At 31.5% G+C, this 18,554-nt stretch overlaps 3 protein-coding genes across 4 annotated transcripts; all 3 read left to right on the top strand.

Moving 5' to 3' along the window:
• The first annotated feature begins 2,964 nt into the window (after positions 1–2,964).
• LOC11435026 (WAT1-related protein At5g64700) lies at positions 2,965–5,526 on the top strand. The gene is made up of 7 exons (XM_003602489.4): positions 2,965–3,302; positions 3,388–3,456; positions 3,568–3,684; positions 3,785–4,037; positions 4,170–4,328; positions 4,540–4,691; positions 5,158–5,526. Exons 1-7 carry the CDS (start codon positions 3,130–3,132, stop codon positions 5,315–5,317), a joined length of 1,083 nt encoding a protein of 360 aa, XP_003602537.1. The 5' UTR covers positions 2,965–3,129; the 3' UTR covers positions 5,318–5,526.
• Positions 5,527–8,333: 2,807 nt separating this feature from the next.
• On the top strand, positions 8,334–12,517 carry LOC11435027 (WAT1-related protein At5g64700). Its single transcript, XM_003602490.4, has 7 exons — positions 8,334–8,613; positions 8,699–8,767; positions 10,113–10,229; positions 10,410–10,662; positions 10,908–11,066; positions 11,421–11,572; positions 12,163–12,517. Exons 1-7 carry the CDS (start codon positions 8,441–8,443, stop codon positions 12,320–12,322), a joined length of 1,083 nt encoding a protein of 360 aa, XP_003602538.2. The 5' UTR covers positions 8,334–8,440; the 3' UTR covers positions 12,323–12,517.
• Positions 12,518–14,616: 2,099 nt separating this feature from the next.
• LOC11420709 (WAT1-related protein At5g64700) lies at positions 14,617–18,117 on the top strand. Of its 2 annotated transcripts, none has more exons than XR_005645293.1 (7): positions 14,617–14,876; positions 14,967–15,029; positions 15,632–15,748; positions 16,800–17,049; positions 17,126–17,284; positions 17,396–17,531; positions 17,792–17,931. XR_005645293.1 is itself a non-coding variant. In XM_024780232.2 (7 exons), the coding sequence occupies exons 1-7, from the start codon at positions 14,704–14,706 to the stop codon at positions 17,898–17,900; spliced, it is 1,023 nt and encodes a 340-aa protein (XP_024636000.2). In that variant the 5' UTR covers positions 14,633–14,703; the 3' UTR covers positions 17,901–18,117. The 2 variants fall into 2 exon arrangements, 1 of the variants encoding a protein (XP_024636000.2); XM_024780232.2 differs by having other exon boundaries at positions 14,633–14,876; positions 17,380–17,531; positions 17,792–18,117.
• The last annotated feature ends 437 nt before the right edge of the window (positions 18,118–18,554 follow it).

Below are 18,554 nucleotides of genomic sequence, written 5' to 3' on the forward strand. Positions count from 1 at the left end.
GCCCAAAGTTAAATTCGAACTTAAGACCTTGATTAATTTATTGCTTATCTATAAAATAAAATAAAAGTTTTGGTACTCTAAGCAAGTGTAGCATGGATGATAAAGACCGCAAATATTTTTTCATATGTTTTCAGTGCTTGTTCCAACCCGTAATATATGTGTCAATTTTGACGCTATGCTCTTAGGAAAATGACGTTGTTCCCAACAACTGTATTGTGTGTAGAAGGAGAAATACTTATTGGTGGCACAACCTCAAATAAAAAGTATTTCGACACAGATACATATGGTTGATAAAACTATGTATTATTTCACTCGAAATAGTTTATGTAGTTTTATTGGTTCAAGTCAATTTAAACTTTAACAATTGCTAATTGAAACAGAACGAGCCCCTAACTTCCTCTAATATTGTATTCTTATAGCCATCCTTCCTACATTCACCCATGTGTTTAAATGTTTCAAATCTCTTGTCACTTGAACCAGTTCATTAAAAAACTATTATTGAATGAAAACAACTATTTTCTTAGCTTAAATGCACTTTTGATACCCCTATTTTCATTCTTCTGAAGTTTCGTTACACCTATTTTTAAATTCAACTTTTTGGCCCCTTATTTCAATTTCTTAAAAACTTTTGATCCCCCCCCAAATGTATTGGGCACTTACAAATAGGTTGGGCCGGATTGGTTCATTTACATAGTCAAACCTTCCAGGTCGACCAACCCATTTGATACCTCTACCCACCCCCACTACCAAAAAACTTGACTTTTAATGACAATAAATTTTCGTAGGTAATAGTCCTTCTATCGTAGGTATAGCTCCTGGTACCTATAGTCTACAGTGACAAATTTTACTAGCCAAACAAAAGTTTTGGTTTTACCTATGAATTTTAGCTGTAGGTATAGAGCTGAATCAGAACTTACAAAATCTGTAGATAGGTATACCTACGACAAAAGTACTTTTACCTTAAAAAATACATTGTCATCAAAAGTTAAGTTTCTAGGTAGTTGGGTATATTTACGATAAAAAGACTTTTACTTGCGGAAATTTACTGTCACTAAAAGTCAAAACTTCTTGTAGTATGGATGGAGGACCAAAAGTCATAAAAAAAAATTGAATTAGGGGAACCAAAAAGCTGAATTTTAAAACAGGATGTCGAAACTTCATACCTCAAATGACATATAAATGTCGTTTGCTATTGAACTAAATGTTAAGGAGTGAACAAGAATCAACAATTGTTTGGAGTATTGAAGGTCATTTCGAGTGCGTGAAAGCAATTCTAGAAGTTTAAAGAGCAATTTTCTCGGTGGGTTGGCTCATCGCATTGAGCTAGGAGCAACAAGTGAGTTGAACACCACATTTGCTCGGTCCAAAATCTTAACATTATATTTATAAGTCATCTCAGTTATATAATATTCAACATCCAATTTTTCATCCACTCTTGCTGAATTGAAATACCAACAAATTGAAACTAACAAAATAAGATACTATTCAATTGAAATTTTTAAAGTTAAAGAGATCAAACAAAAAGTAAAAATAAAATAAGATATATAAGAGACAAAAATCTATTTTATTCTTACTTTTCATTGTAAAAAAGCCTTGCTTTAAAAAAAAATATAATATAACTTCTTTGACTTTAATATGTGTTTCGTCCCTGCAATTAAGCGTCATTTAAAAATTGGTCCCTGTAATCGTTAATCCTTGCAAAGTTTAATCATTTAAAATTTCATCCCTTGACCCGTTTAATGACTTTAATTGGCCAATCCACACGTGAAATGACAGTTTTGCCCCTGTCTTCATCTTTTTCATCTTCTTCTCATTCCTTCTTCCTCTTCTCACTGGATCTGCAACAAAACATTCATTCCCAAATTGAAAAAAAAAAACATCGATTCACAGGAACATCCATCAAGACCTTCTTCTTCCATTCCAATTTCTTCTTCATCGATTCCCATGACCATCGATTCTACTGATTTCAATTTCAATTTTGTTTCAATTCAGTTTCAACTTTCGATTTCATCTTCCAAGTGAGAGCAATGTTGTTGGATTATGCAAACCAAGTGTTTCAGCTTTCAGTTTCAGGTGTTTTTTTTTTTATGCAAACCAAGTGAGAGCAATGTTGTTGGAAGTTGAAAAAAAACATGGGTATGTTGGAATTTTATTGATAAAAGGGGGATGCCTAGCGCAGGTTAATCCAGCCATAACAAGCAGGGAAACAAAAATGAAACCTATGAGAATGATTTGATTTGTAGTGAAGACTTTTTACCCTGTGAAACTCAATTAGAGGATAGAAAGCATATCAAAAGAATCATATTAATTAACTATTATAGTAACTAGAAAAAATCTTATAATGATATTTTGATTATGGAAAAAAACATACAGCAAAATCTTATACAAGGAGACATTTCATCGCATATGAAAGTAAAAAATATGAAAGCCAATATAACACCTACCTTTCATATTTCTCTGGTTCGTAGTTGAGGAGGCAAGTTAATTTTTAAGGTTGTTGTGTTTGATGCTCAGCAAGAGTGTTTCATGGAAGGGAAAGAAAAATTTGCAATCTGGGTTTTGGAGAAGAATGATGAGGGTATTTTTGTCCATTTCCATGCCATCTTGCTAATTTGATGATATAGCAGTAATTAAATAGGTGTAGGGACGAAATTTTAAATGATTAAACTTTGCAAGGTTAATTTACGAGGATTAACGATTACAGAGACCAATTTTTAAATGATCCCTAATTGCAGGGACGAAAATTTACTTCCAATGAAATAAAAGTCATCTTCTTTTAACAAAATAAAAGGCAAAGAACACAAACAAAGTGACAAATAATCGAGTAAGAAAAGGGACAAATTATAATTAAAATTTACTTCCAACGAAATTATTGAGGAATGTTACCAATTGTTTGTATTAAATTATTACTTTTGGGCAAAAAAAAAACCGAAAGATTAGATGCTATATGAAATAATTATTAAAAAATTAGAGTGCTATGAGAATAGATACACCACTGAGATTTCTAATCAAACTGTGATTTTGGAGAATGGACTAAACAGCCAATTATAGACTATATATATGCACTTGATATATTGATGAAAATCATAAGGTGTAAACAATCATTCATATACATTTTCACTGTCAAATATGGGTGAACTAGGTCCATATTTGGCTGTGTTTATAATACAATTAATATATTCTGGGATGACTTTGTTATCCAAAGCTGTGTTTAACGGAGGAATGAAAACATATGTGTTTGTTTTTTATAGACAACTGATTGGAGCCATTATCATGGTCCCTTTAGCTTTAATATTTGAAAGGTAATGTTGAAAAATATGTTCTGTTTTTCTTTCCTATAGTTTTTACTTGATTTTCTCTAACGTAATACTTTATTATATGGTCCAGGAAACAAGCCGTGCCAGTAACATTCTCATTTATGACCATCTTCAAGATTTTTATGCTTTCATTATTGGGGTAGTACATTATTATTCCTTAATCTCTGTTATTTTTCAACCAAATTTTATTATTTTGATATAGAATCTTAGGACTAATTAGGTCTATAATCCTACTTGGTTGCTTTTTCAGACTTACTTTAACTCTGAATGTGCATGGTGTTGCTCTTTCTTATACTTCTGCTATGCTGTCTGGTGCAATTGTTAATTGTCTTCCGGCTTCGACATTCTTCTTTGCTGTTCTGCTCAGGTAAATTTTTGAAAACCACATTAAGTTTTTAAACAAAAAGAAGCAAGGCCTTTTTAAATTTGATATATTAAGATTCTCAACTATTCATTATATATTGTAGAGTGGAGAAGGTAAATATAAGGACAAAATCTGGAATTTCAAAGATAGGGAGTGTTTTATTGTGCATGGCCGGTGTAGCGATTCTGGCCTTTTACAAGGGACCCCAATTGCGAATTGCACGTCACCTCCCATCTGGATATCATCACAACTATCAACAACATGAAGATAGTGAATCATATGACAAAAAATGGATTTTGGGTTCTTTACTCTTGTTCCTAACTACCATTACCTGGAGTTTGTGGATTGTACTTCAGGTAGCATAATTTAATTCCATGCCTTTTGGATAATTTCCTTTTGTTATTATGCACACAAGTTACATTGTCTCATTTGTTTGGCTCAAGACTGTATACACTCATACTGAACCAAAATGTTCAAAATAAAAACAGGCTCAGTTGCTTAAAACTTACCCTTCAAAGCTAAGGTTCATGAGCATTCAAAGCCTATCAAGTGCAATTCAGTCATTTGTCATTGCTATAGCTTTTGAAAGAGATATTGAGCAGTGGAAGTTGGGTTGGAACATGAGACTGCTAGCCGTTGTTTACTGTGTAAGTCTTAATTAAAGTAACATGTTCTATTTATGCACATTATTTTCTACAGTGTATTTTTATGCTGGCAAGAATATTGGTCATGTCTTCTTGTACTCATGTTTGATATTTTTTTAAGTTTAAATTAGAGGAAAATAATTAAGAAAAACATAAAAAAAAATTGTATCATTAGAGTTGATGATTATCTATATTATTATCCTAAATGTAACAGGGGACACTAGTGACTGCAGTTGCCTACTACTTGCAAGCATTGGTGATTGAGAAGAAAGGACCAGTTTTCCCAGCAACTTGGACCCCAATGAGTTTTATAATTGCCACAATCGGTTCTGTCTTGCTCTTGGGCGAGCCACTATGTTTAGGAAGGTGAGGAACAATCATAAATTACTCTGAAATTATCTTAAATAATTAAGGATAAATTATGACATTAAGGAGTAATTTGTTAAACCAAACCTCTAAACTAGTCAAATAAATTATGTTAATCTATTGAGAATTTTGTCAATATATGTGTAATTCATAATCATAATATCATACATTTAATTCATAGAATCGCATGATGATGGATGTCCCGTGAGCATAACTCAATTGATTATACATGTAAAGGATGACGTTTGAACCCCGATTACCCACTTACTCACCTTAAAGGTGGATTTTTAGCGACTAACCTACTTAACAAATAATAATAATAATAAGATACTAGATAGATAGAGTCACAAGCAACAGTAATCACTACTGCATCTTAATACATAGAATCTCAAGAGTCAGAAGTCACTACACAACAGTGCAGATCCTGATGCTTATATATATTTGACCGGCTTGTTTCGTTTTTCAGTGTTTTTGGTGGGATTTTGCTTGTTTTAAGTCTGTACTCTGTTTTGTGGGCAAAAAGCAAAGAAGGAATCACACAAAATTCTTTACCTATTATTCAAGATCATAAAGAGTGTGCAAATCAGGTGAAAACAGAGGTCCCATGTATCAAACCACCGCAATGACCGTATATAGTTTTTCCTTTTCTATTTATTCTCCTCTGGAGCCAAAATATATGTATCAAGCAAAGCTTTTTTTGTTGTTTTACTGATCTACACAGATTGCAGTTGCATTTCAAATTTGTCTTAGATTAAATTGGCAAAAAGATATTGCTTTGGATTATGGTTTATTTTATGTTTTTACTTACTTAAAGGAACTGATATTGTAGAGTCCATACAATACAAGTAAGAAAAGTGCATAACCTGTAAAATGAAAACTGTATTAGAAATGAAAATGATGAGTGCAAGAAACTAATGCTTCTAAATTAGTAACTATAATCTATGTTACTACTAACTATATGTCCCATGTTTATAAAACTTTACTCATTGGATAAGTAGCCAATTTCAAATTTGAGGATCCTTTCTTTTTCATCCTCAAATAATGTGAAAAGAGAAAATTAGAGGAAGAAGCTGGAACAGTCTTGATCAGAGAAGGAGAGGATACACAATTTTCTCTTTTACCCTATTTTTATTAAACATGTGCTTATTGTTTACCTTTTAATCTTAACCTTTAGATTTATTTTTGCCACATGTTAGTCATAAGGTGACAACTAGGGTACCCATGGAAGAATGATGGGTAATTTACCCCAACCAATACACATTAGTCACATAAGCACATTTTTAAGTGGTATCCATGAACTATCTTGACCACGCCAACAAATTGCTCATTTTCATTGGTTGGTGGGTAAATTACCCACCATTCTTCAAATGTAATCTAGAAAAAACCTAGTCGTAAAGCATTAAAAAGGAGTAAATGGAGGATAGCTAAATTGAGGATAGCTGAACTCAATAAATATAGTTTTATGCTTTTATTTTTCTAATTTTGACAGCTAGTTCTTTTATATTTCATCAAATCCCTTATCACTTATATATGTGTGTTTAATCTTCATACATAAGGTCAATTCTGCAACTTCCTTTAATATTTTATTCTTATTGACATCCATTCTACATCCGTCCATGCTTATGATCATATATTTAAACACTTCAATTCCCTTATCATTTGAATCAATTCATTGAAAAATTAATTGAATGAAAACTATTATTATTATTTTTTTTGCTTAAATGCACTTTTGGTATCTCTATTTTCATTTTTTGAAGTTTTGGTCACCAATTTTAAATATAGCTTTTTGATCCCCTATTAATTTTTTTTTTTTTTAACTTTTGATCCCCAACCTGTATTAGGCCACTTACAAATAAGTTGGGTCGGATTGGCCCATTTACGTTGTCAGACCTCCCGAGTCAGCCAACCTATTTGACACCTCTATCCATCCCCACTGCAAAAAACTTCACATTGAATGAAAGTAAATTTTTGTAAAAGTTCTTCTACCGTAGCTATAGCTCCTATTCCTATACCCACAGATTTTACTAGGCGGACAAAAGTTGTTGGATTTACCTACGGATTTTAGTTGTAGATATAGAGTTGAATCAGAACTTACAAAATCCTTAGATAAAGGGACTTGAGGTTATACTTACGGCAAAAGTACTTTTACCTATGAAAATACACCACCACCAAAATCAAGTTTCTAGGTACTTGGGATTATATATATGATAAAAAGACTTTTACCTACAAGACTTTTATCTATCATATCCAATTTTTGTTTAATGACTTCTATGTCATTTTAGAAAAACCCTTTTTAGAAATACACACTTTAATTATGTTTCATTTTCTCTCAAATCATACTACTAAATAATTAATTTCTTTCCTTTTCTCTTTCTTTCAACAATCAAACATGACCATTTTAATGAAAAGATAAGAAAACTCTTCCAACTTATCAGAGGTCTTATGTTCAAATTCAATCACTGGAATAGAACCGTGTTAATTCTCTAGAGTGAAAGTTTTGCCACCAATTGCAATCCTACCTAATTTGAAGGGATTATTCTCTGCAATTGCACGCTGATGATACCCCGTTCATAAAAAAAACAAAGTATAATGAAGTTAGAGATTGAGTTATCCCAATTTATTTTTTTCACAAACTAAAAATTAATTTTATTTTTACAACCGGATCTCACAATTTTTCTTAAGGGCTAAATTGGTCTTCACTCTATTTATTTTTCTTTTGAAGATTTTTGTGAACTATTTTATCACTTCTAAAATATAAAGTTTATGAAATTCTGCTCTTCTTCCAACACGTTTTGCTCATTTTCAACCAAACTTCCGAAAACGTCTCTGCGTGAGTTAACTCACGCAGGAGCATTATGAACTTTTCAGTTTTAGACGAGCAAAACTTGTTGGGTAAAGAGAATAATTCAAGTTTATGGAGCTGCAACTCATCAAAGCCCAAATTGTGTTGGGCCATAGGAGGAGTCCCAGTGAATGAAAATTGTTCTTTAAACTTTTATAATTGTTACTCAAAAACTATCTTAATCCCCAACGACATACAATTGTCATTTGCTATTGAACTAAATATTAAGGAGTAACAACAATTAGTTGCTCTTAGAGTATTGAAGGTCATTTCAGGTGCATGAGAGAAATTTCTGAAGTTTAAAGAGCAATTTTCTTGATGGGTTGACTCATCACATTGAACGAAGAGCAATAAGGGAGTTGAGCACCACATTTGCTTAGTCCAAAACTTTAACATTAGGTTTATAGTTCATCTCACTTATATAATGTTCAACATTTAATTTTTCATCAAATGCGAAACTCTTGCTGAATTGAAATACCAACATACTTAAAAAAAAAAACAAAAAAAGATATTATTCAATTAAAAAAATTTAAAGTTAATGAGATCATACAAAAACTAAAAATAAAATAAGAGACAAATAATCAAGTAAAAAAGGGACAAATAATTAAAATTTACTTCCAACGAAATTATTGAGGAATGTTACCAATTGTTTGTATTAAATTATTGCTTTTGGGCACAAAAAAAACCGAAAGATTAGATGCTATATGAAATAATTATTAAAAAATTAGAGTGCTATGAGAATAGATACACCACTGAGATTTCTAATCAAACTGTGATTCATCAAAGCATAAATATTTCATTTTGGAGAATGGACTAAACAGCCAATTATAGACTATATATGCACTTGATATATTGTTGAAAATCATAAAGTGTAATCAATTATTCATATACATTTTCACTGTCAAATATGGGTGAACTAGGTCCATATTTGGCTGTGTTTATACTACAATTAATATATTCTGGGATGACTTTGCTGTCCAAGGCCGCGTTTAACGGAGGAATGAAAACATCTGTGTTTGTTTTTTATAGACAGCTGATTGGAGCCATTATCATGGTCCCTTTATTTTTGATATTTGAACGGTAATGTTGATAAATATGTTCTGTTTTTCTTTCCTATAGTTTTACTTGATTTTTCCCTGACATAATACTTTATTATATGGTCCAGGAAACAAGCCGTGCCAGCAATATTCTCATTTATAACCATCTTCAAGATTTTTATGCTTTCATTATTGGGGTACGTAGTACATTATTTTAATTATTCTCTAATCTTTATTTTGTCGGTACATAGAGAAAACAAAGAAAAAAAGAAAACGAAAAAGAAATTAGATTACTGCCTTAAGAACTGCACTCTAGACGCATCAGCGAGAAGAAAATCTTCCAAGCCCGGGAGTGCAGATCTGCTCCAGTACAAAATTACTCCAGTTCCCAGTTAATGTAACTGATGCGTGACATGTGGCAGGGTCAGATTTTAACGGATCAGATTTTAAAAACAAAATCAGTTTTTTACTTTGACACAAAAAAAGAGCTCTGTGAGAGTAATAGCACGCTTCCGCCCTTCTCCGTCACTCCTCTCCGCCCCTCTCCCTCTTCTTCGTTAGTACGCCGCCGTTATTCTCTCTTTTGCATTTCAATTGGAGGAATACTGTGTTATTCGTTGTTGTAAACATTCTGTTGGCACACAGTGTGATGTTTGTTATTGCAAATAAAAGATATCATTGTTGTTATTGATTGAAAGCTTGTAACAGCGTGACGGCGGCAGCGGCGGGCAGTTACAACAGCGCAGCGGCGGAGTAGGGCTGAGTAGTGGTAAATTAAGTTTGAACGTGTTTTGGTTCGACGGAGAAGAGAAGAGAAATCAATTCTATTTTTTTAATTTAACTTACTTTGCAAATTTAAAATCTGAGTCATTGATGTTGTTTTTGCCACGTGTCGTCAATCTGTTCAAAGTACAAGACAGTTAATGGATTTTATAAACTGGAGTTGATATGCACTCCGGGAGGGCATGGACGGGTCTTTTTGGGGGCAGGCAGGTGTCATGTTATCCCCTAAAGTTTCCTTATATACTATATTAGGAGTATAACATCAATCTGAATTGAGTTGCTGCAGTGGAAAGGGGGTACCATGAATTGCTGTAGGTCACTAGTTCAACTTTTACTTGTTTAATCTTCTATTATTCAATATCGTATTTAAAAAAAAAAACATTTAAGAGAGGATTCAAAACCACTTCCTCTTGCTCCTTTAAAACATTTTATACCACTTAGCCAGCTATTAATTATTGATAATACTTGAACTAGTTAATATATATTCCATAAAAGTTTGACACCCCCAACAAATTAACTCAAGATCCGCCACTGTGGGAGGGGGTTCTCCAAGCTGCACCAAGAAGAATCGTGATTGGCACCATGCTTAGCTAAAAAATCTGCACACTCATTTGCCTCTCGAAGGGTGTGGGTAAGAAGCACATCCCAAGAGAGATTAAGGAGATCGTTGATATTTCTAATGATAGTTGCATAAACATGCCAAGAATTGAGAGGACCTTGAATTAATCGGGTCTATGATCCTACTTTGTTGTTTTTCAGAATTACTTTAACTTTGAATGTGAATGGTATTGCTCTTGCTTACACGTCTGCTATGTTGGCTGCTGCAATTGTTAACTGTCTTCCGGCTTCAACATTCTTCTTTGCTGTTATGCTCAGGTAAATTTTGGAAAACCACATTAATTTTCATCTAAGCTTCATTACAGAAAAGTAATATAAAAATTTTATTCGTAAAGAGAATGTTGATTACATGAAGGAATACTGTAAGACTTATATAGCTAATGTTGATATGAGTTATGATGTGGTGAATTAATTAGAGTTGCTCATGGTATATTGCAGAGTGGAGAAGGTAAATTTAAGGACAAAATCTGGAATTTCAAAGATAGGAAGTGTATTATTGTGCATGGCCGGTGTAGCGATTCTGGCATTTTACAAGGGACCCCAATTACGGATCGCGCGTCATCTTCTATCTGGATATCATCACAACAATCAAGAACATGAATATCATGAATCATATGACAAAAAATGGATTTTGGGTGCTTTACTCTTGTTCCTAGGCACCATCATGTGGAGCTTGTGGCTTGTACTTCAGGTACCATTAATTTAATTTCAATTTGTGGTATAAGGTCTAGAATGATGAAAACATTTGTGTTACATTATGAATTCTCTGCGTCATGGATAATTTTTTTAACAAAATTTAGTGAACAGAAAAATAATTATTAATTGAAGTGAGAGTAATGACAATTTTACAACATGAAATTTGAATTTCTTTTCCTAAAGGTTACAATGTCAAATTCTCACAACTAAGCTAACACCAAACCTTTTGAATAAAAATAGGCTCAGTTACTTAAGAGCTACCCTTCAAAGCTAAAGTTCATAACCATTCAGAGCCTATCAAGTGCAATTCAGTCATTTGTCATTGCCATAGCTTTTGAAAGAGATATTGAGCAGTGGAAGTTAGGTTGGAACATGAGACTGCTGGCTGTTGTTTACTGTGTAAGTGTTAATTAAAGTAACTTGTTCTATGCTTGGTCACAACTGTAAATAAAAATTATTCGGACACATTCACATAAAAATACATATCATTAATTGGTTTAAAAATTTACATTATTTGTTACTTATGTGTGTGCCCAAATCATTTTAATTTGAGGTTGTGTCCAAGCAAGTCTTACTATTTATGCATACTCTTTTCTACGGTGCATTTTTATACCGGAAAGAATGTTGGTCATGTACTCATGTTTGATAATTTTTCACTTTAAATTAGAGGAAAATAATTAGGAATAAACATCCAAAAGTTGTACCATTAGAATTTAGAGTTGATGATTATCTATATTACCTTAAATGTAACAGGGGACACTAGTGACTGCAGTTGCATATTACTTGCAAGCATTGGTGATTGATAAAAAAGGACCAGTTTTCCCAGCAACTTGGAATCCACTGAGTTTTATAATTGCCACAATTGGTTCTGTTTTGCTCTTGGGCGAGCCACTGTGTTTAGGGAGGTGAGTTACCATCATAAATAACTCTGAATTTATCACAAATAATTAAGGATAAATATTATGACATTATGGATAAAATAAAAGATGTTTACACAAAGTTCACCTATTAATCAAAGAGTTCTATTGAGCTAAAAAAAATAAATTATATGATGTATTTGACTGATGTCATACTTGAACCGAGAACCTCATAGTTGAAGCATCAACTTTGTACTAAGAAAGCTCACAGGAAACGTGCCTAGTCAAATAAAAAAAATTTAAATTTTTTTTAGAAACAAGATTGAGATCAGAATATGTGTTTATGGCCAATGAAAAATTATGAGTTAATTCATTGAGGCTTTTGTCAAAGTATAAAACTTTTATTGAATAATTCTATCTAAAAAAACATTATGGATGAATTGAGTAAAAAAAATCTTTATGGTTTAATTTGAAAAAATATCATATAATATAGTACACATAATCATAACCATAGTATAGTACATAAGCAACACTTATTAGTGCTACATCTTAATTTATAGAATCTCAAGAGTCAGAAATCACCACACAACAGTGCAGATCCTTATGCTTATATATTTGACCGACGTGTTTGTTTTCAGTGTTATAGGTGGGATTTTGCTGGTTTTAAGTCTGTACACTGTTTTGTGGGCAAAAAGCAAAGAAGGAATCACACAAAATTCTTTACCTATTATTCAAGATTATAATGAGTGTGCAAATCAGGTGAAAACAGAGGTTCCATGTATCAAACCACCGCAATGACCATATATAGTTTTTCTTTTTCTATTTATTATATTCCCCTTTAATTTGGAGCCAAAATATATGTATCAAGCAAAGCTTTTTTTGTTGTTGTACTGATCTACACTGATTGCAGTTGCATTTCAAATTTGTCTTAGATTAAATTGGCAAAAATATATTGCTTTTGATTATGGTTTATCTTATGTTTTTACTTACTTAGGGGAACTGATATTGTAGAGTCCATACAAGTAAGAAAAGTGCATAACCTGTAAAATGAAAACTGTATTAGAAATGAAAATGATGATTGCAAGAAACTAATGCTTCTAAATTAGTAACTAGCTTATCTATGTAACAACTATTGGATAAGTAGCCAATTTTAATTTTGAGGATGCTTTCTTTTTTATCCTCAAATAATGTGAAAAGAGTAAATTTCACCTTATATTAAAGTAGCAATAAAAACTTAAGTACCTTTTAAATCACTTAACTTATTTTTGAAGTTTATGTTGGTCTCTAAACTTTTAAAAGTAACTTTACTATATTAATTAACTCGTATTATGTGAGAAAAAAAATTGTGTTTTTCAATGTCATGTATGTTGGTGAACTAATTGATCTGGGATTTTATGATTTTTGTTTTGTTGAAGAAAATAAGAAACAGTTTTAATTAGAGGATGAGATAGAGAGAAAGAGATTAGAGAAGTAAAACTGAATGCATTGTGTATATACAACATCTTCCGGCAATAGTTTGCATAATAAATAAAGGCTAACTGTCTAACCAATTAGCTAAAAACAAGGAAAAGTTAATTACTTAGGAAACAAGTTAACTAACCCTAAAACAAACTAAACAAGTTAAGAGTTTTGAATTACAATTTAACAATGTCATCTTTTAAGGGAGCATTCTAATGTACCTTAGTCCTTAAAAAAATATTCTAATATACCTTAGGGTTTTGTTGGATATGACATACAACGTTAAATCATTTAATGTCATGTCATTTTTCATAAATTATTTTGCCTAGATGATACCATATCGAACAAATTAACTCTAGTCTAACCAACAAATTTTTTTTTATTATTATTATTGCATTGATGTGTTTAATGACTAAAATCATTGATCGAACTTTTGTTGTCTTGCTTTGTAATTGTGAATATTTTGCTACGGAACAAGATTATATTGAGAACCAATATCATTTTCTTTATATTGGCCTTTTTTTAGAGGATACATAGACCGCTTTTGTAAAAAGAAAAAGGGGGAGCTAAAATGAGCGAGCTAAATCTAACAACATCAAACTTTATGGATCCCTTTCAAAAAGATAATAATCAACTTTGTGAATTGTTTTTGATGCCATAACTTGAAAATATTACTACATTTTAGGGTGAAATTGCAAATTTGTAGGATAACGAAGTATATTCTTAATTTTTGTCACAAATAAAACAAAATAAAAACGATCATTTTATTACTCGAATCATTTGAGACTTTGAATATGTATTTTTTTTATATTTAAAAATAACAGCAACAAAATTGTTGATATTAGATGTCATTTCATATTTTTATATTTGTTTATTTTAAAATGAATTTAGATTATAAATGAATTTCTCTATATGATATCAGTATTCAACCAAACTCTAAGCTAAGTTGATCAAGAATTTATCTTTTATTTTTTGCTTAAATATAAAATCAAAGGAAGTTTTAAATTGTTTTTTTTTCTACAAATGTGTCTAATATTGATTTTTCATCTTTTAAGACAAATTCTTAGTACCACATTCATTTTATTTTGTCAAGTGGCTGGTGGCTAAAAATTCACGGAAACGAACTACATATATAGTGCAGTGTTACCACCAACTGAGATAAAATCACGGAACCACCACCTTCATCTTTAAATATAGGATTTTATTGATTGAATCACGAGAATTGAGAATATCGGTAATGATATTGAATTTGTTGACAATTGTTTGTATTGCATGTACAAATTTACCCTTCTAACAAGATAATTAATTTATATTTTCATCATAATATTATGTATTACAAATCACATAAAAAGATGTTACACATTAGTTTGTAAAGAAATATAAGCAATAAAAAAGCTAAAAAGTCAAATGTATTACAAATTTTGGATCTAACACATATGACCTATTGGATTTTTTTTGCATGTATATCGTTTTGGGAATGCCTTGAGTGAATATGTATGCAAGAGTTACAAGTTTCAGGCCCCAAATGAAAATGTAAAGTCATGAGCTTCTCATTCACTCAGTGGTTGTCTTCATTGCCTTGAACAGAAAAACGTGTTTATTACAATTTTTTTTTGTTGGATAAAGACGTGTTTACGTATAGTATTTGTATGAAGTCTCAAGTTAAACATATCTCTCCTCTCAAACTCAAAGCAAAAGATAACAGAAGAAAAAACCTAATAATGAAAGGAATGAAGCCATATGTGGTTGTGTTTGTGATACAAACTATATACGCAATTATGTTTCTACTCTCAAAAGCTGCATTTGATCATGGCATCAACAATTTCATCTTTGTGTTCTATAGACAAGCAGTAGCAACCATATTCCTTATCCCTTTTGTTTTCATCTTTGAATGGTACGTATGTGGATTGTGGAATTAAAAATACTTATTTCTTGGTTGATCAATAGTTTATATATCTTCATTCATTTGATTTCTTTGGTGCAGGAAACTTGCACCCCCATTGTCTTTGAGGACCTTCTGCAAGATTTTCCTTCTTTCTTTCTTCGGGTATATACATCCAAATACTAAAGTTTATACTTTATTATACAGGTCGACTAATCATGTATTAGGGCCTAAGACTGGTTTTAATATGAGACATTTTTATATTTTTTTGTTGTGAATCGGGTATCCTCTGCGCGCAACTACAGAGACTAATCCCTCGAGCATTTGTGAGACTTAAATGGGAGGCAAGCTCTCCCTAAAAGTTTTAACGTTGCTGCATACCCAAAGTTTGGATTCGAACCCAAAAAACCTTGGTTAAACTAGAAGAATATACAATAATTCGCTAAAACTACCTTTCACAACAAAAATCATTCGCTCTTAAAAAAAAAAAAAAAACCATTTGCTAAACTAATGTAGTCAATTTCTTTCAATACTTTGTTTTTAAATTATTAATAAAATCAATCAATTTCTTGACAAAAAATAAATAAATTAATCGATTTAATCTTTGTTTTCTATTTTTAGAGAAGTAAGACGATTGTCTTAGTGGCCTTATCCATAACTCGATATTTGAGTATACATGTCAACATATTAATTTACATGACATCATTAATTAATTAGGTATATATGATTTAAACGTAGTGGGTTGTTGTGTTTGAATTAAATTTCAGGATTACTATGGCCATGGATTTAAATGGTGTTGGTCTGATTTACACCTCTCCAACTTTGGCAGCTGCTTCCACAAACTGTCTTCCAGTTATCACCTTCTTCTTAGCGCTCCTACTTAGGTACACATCATATTATACCCTTCCATTTTATTCAATTATAGCTTATTGAACGCTTTTCCATTCTTATCTTTTGTCAAAACTAACTTTGATTGATTTTGATTCCAGTTTTGAGCTTTTGCACATTTCTTAATTAATTTATATGAATAATTTAGATTCGGACCGCACCACCCCTCTTGTTTTAATACCAACTAGAAAAATCATGAATCATATGTTGTTTTACTATGTATAGATCATGAATGAAAATGTGTCGCATTTGTGACAAAAGAACTAGACAAATACTATATGCTTTAAATATAATATGAAGGATCATCGTGAATATTGACACCAAAAGATGAAAAAGAAAAAGGATATGACGCAATTAAAGATATATCAGATTAAGATTCCATTTATTTGAGTACACCGAAATTCTCACATATGGGAATTGAGATCAAAAGTAGTTTATAAACAATATTACACTCTTGAATCTACGTCTTTTACAAATGAAAACAAGGCATCTCACATTTTGAGCATAATGAAAGCTTGTGCTCATATATACTTAAGAAGAAAGTATGGTTGGAGATTTTGGAATCATGTTTCACATTAGTCATTAATAAGAAATATAGACGCAAACATTAACCAACCAATGATCATTCTGAGTGGTAATAGACTCAATCACCTTTAAAAAAAATGATTTGAGGTTTGATCTATGAAGCGTGTGTTTGGTTTCTAATTTGTAACACACAAAACACGCTTGCACACATTTCAATGTGTTTTTCCATAATTTCAGAAACTCTAAATATTAGTTTATACTCTAACGTGGTTTTTTGACGTGATTTTCTTCAAACTTTATTTTACAAACATTACTAGATAGACACAAAAAAAATCTGATTGAGAATGAAGAACTCGTCTTATATGACTCTCTAACGAAGATTGTATCAATAACATGATTAAAAAAAGACGTGAATATAACAATTTATCACATGATCGCATGTACTTGGGTACTAAGAATTATGTACCGTATAAATTGTTTTTGGAGTACGCTATTAATTTATGTGAGAATATGGTATTTCAGGATCGAAAGTTTGAAAATAAAGACGGTTGCTGGGATTGCTAAGTTGGTAGGCATTGTGGCATGTTTGGGTGGTGCAGCTACCCTTGCCTTTTATAAAGGTCCTCATTTACAACTTTTAAGTCATCATCATCACCTTCTGGGATACCATAAACAACATGATCAAAGTCATTCTCCATCTGGTACATGGATAAAAGGTTGCTTTTTCTTACTGCTCAGCAACACATTTTGGGGCCTATGGTTGGTGCTACAGGTAACCTTAATTAATTTTTCCCCTTTAACTAGTTAAAAAAACTCTTACGTCTAATTTTCTCCAATTGATTAATTAGGCTTTTGTATTAAAAGACTACCCTTCAAAGTTGAGCTTTACGACTCTCCAATGTTTCTTAAGCTCAATTCAATCTTTAGCTATTGCCTTGGCCATAGAAAGGGACATTGAGCAGTGGAAATTGGGTTGGAACGTCAGCCTCCTCGCTATAGCCTATTGTGTAAACCTCTCAGTTTCATCTACTAATTTAATTTGGTTATACAACTTTTAGTATTATACACTATGCATTAAAATATTATTAATTTTTGTTGGTAGGGAATTATTGTGACAGGGGTCGGATATTACTTAATGACATGGGTCATAGAGAAGAAAGGGCCTGTGTTTCTTGCTATGTCAACACCACTAGCTCTTATTATTACAATCCTCTCCTCTATATTTCTCTTCGGTGATATAATAAGTTTGGGAAGGTAATTCCATCCACTTCTTAGTAAATTTCTAAACATTTATCTAGTTTTGTCTTTATTTATGGTTGTTAATTCACAAATTAGAATTTATTTATTTTTTCGCATTAGTTAATTCAAATGGAGATGATGCTTACACGATTGAGATAGGTCTAATAATTGTACAAAATTACCAATAAAAAAGAGTACATGAATATCCATGCCTTTTTTTTTTTTTTTAATTACCAATTTAACTCGGTGATTGCATGTTTTTGGTGTTTTTTCAGCATTTTAGGTGGGTTCATGTTAGTAGTAGGACTATACAGTGTGCTTTGGGGAAAGAGCAGAGAGCAAACACAAAAAGCCTCACAAGACTTGGAACAGGCATCCAGTTAAAATGAGCTACGTGTGGAATGTGGATTATATATGTTTTTTGGATTAAAAGAAATTGTAAAAAATATATATGATCGTGGATATTATCCCATATATATATATATATATTTCATAAGTACAACTCAGATGATGTTGCATAAACATTTAATATGTTGTAGACTATATTGAAATTATTTCTCAATGCATGATATATGCGTTTCGTTGAACGCCTAAGAAAAAATTTTGCCTACAATTTATAGGTCATAAACTCACTGCGCTTAAGCCCATGAAGATGTATTAGACGAGTTGAGATCCTCTCTATTTATAAAAATAAATGGAGATTGTCATTATAAAAGAGATAGACACACAAAATAGGTTTTAGGTTCTATCATTATATCATACTAAAAATAACTTGTTATCCATTTTTTGCTCCTTGATTAATTTCAAATGGATTTTAACAGTAAATATTGTTACTGTAAATTAGTTAAAAATAATCTTTTGAACACATTATTACTCGAATCTCATACTTGCATTATAGAAGTTGTGATACTATATCAAAATAAAAAGATTCATATTATATTAGATGTAATTAAGCACGACACAAATGCATTAGAATCAAGTATAAGCTAGTTTTGAGTTAGAAAAACAGTTATAAGTATAACTAGTCCCTTATGTTTA

The sequence above is a fragment of the Medicago truncatula genome, chromosome 3 (genome assembly GCF_003473485.1).
Source record: "Medicago truncatula cultivar Jemalong A17 chromosome 3, MtrunA17r5.0-ANR, whole genome shotgun sequence".
Classification (NCBI taxonomy): Eukaryota; Viridiplantae; Streptophyta; class Magnoliopsida; order Fabales; family Fabaceae; genus Medicago; species Medicago truncatula.

Coding starts and splice junctions, on each gene's coding strand:
- LOC11420709 (XM_024780232.2), top strand. CDS start 14,704: ATGAAAGGAATGAAGCCATATGTGGTTGTGTTTGTGATACAAACTATA. Junction 15,030..15,631: donor TTCCTTCTTTCTTTCTTCGG/GTATATACATCC, acceptor ATTAAATTTCAG/GATTACTATGGCCATGGATT. Junction 17,532..17,791: donor GATATAATAAGTTTGGGAAG/GTAATTCCATCC, acceptor GTGTTTTTTCAG/CATTTTAGGTGGGTTCATGT.
- LOC11435027 (XM_003602490.4), top strand. CDS start 8,441: ATGGGTGAACTAGGTCCATATTTGGCTGTGTTTATACTACAATTAATA. Junction 10,230..10,409: donor TTCTTTGCTGTTATGCTCAG/GTAAATTTTGGA, acceptor GGTATATTGCAG/AGTGGAGAAGGTAAATTTAA. Junction 11,067..11,420: donor TGCTGGCTGTTGTTTACTGT/GTAAGTGTTAAT, acceptor TAAATGTAACAG/GGGACACTAGTGACTGCAGT.
- LOC11435026 (XM_003602489.4), top strand. CDS start 3,130: ATGGGTGAACTAGGTCCATATTTGGCTGTGTTTATAATACAATTAATA. Junction 3,303..3,387: donor TTAGCTTTAATATTTGAAAG/GTAATGTTGAAA, acceptor TATATGGTCCAG/GAAACAAGCCGTGCCAGTAA. Junction 4,329..4,539: donor TGCTAGCCGTTGTTTACTGT/GTAAGTCTTAAT, acceptor TAAATGTAACAG/GGGACACTAGTGACTGCAGT.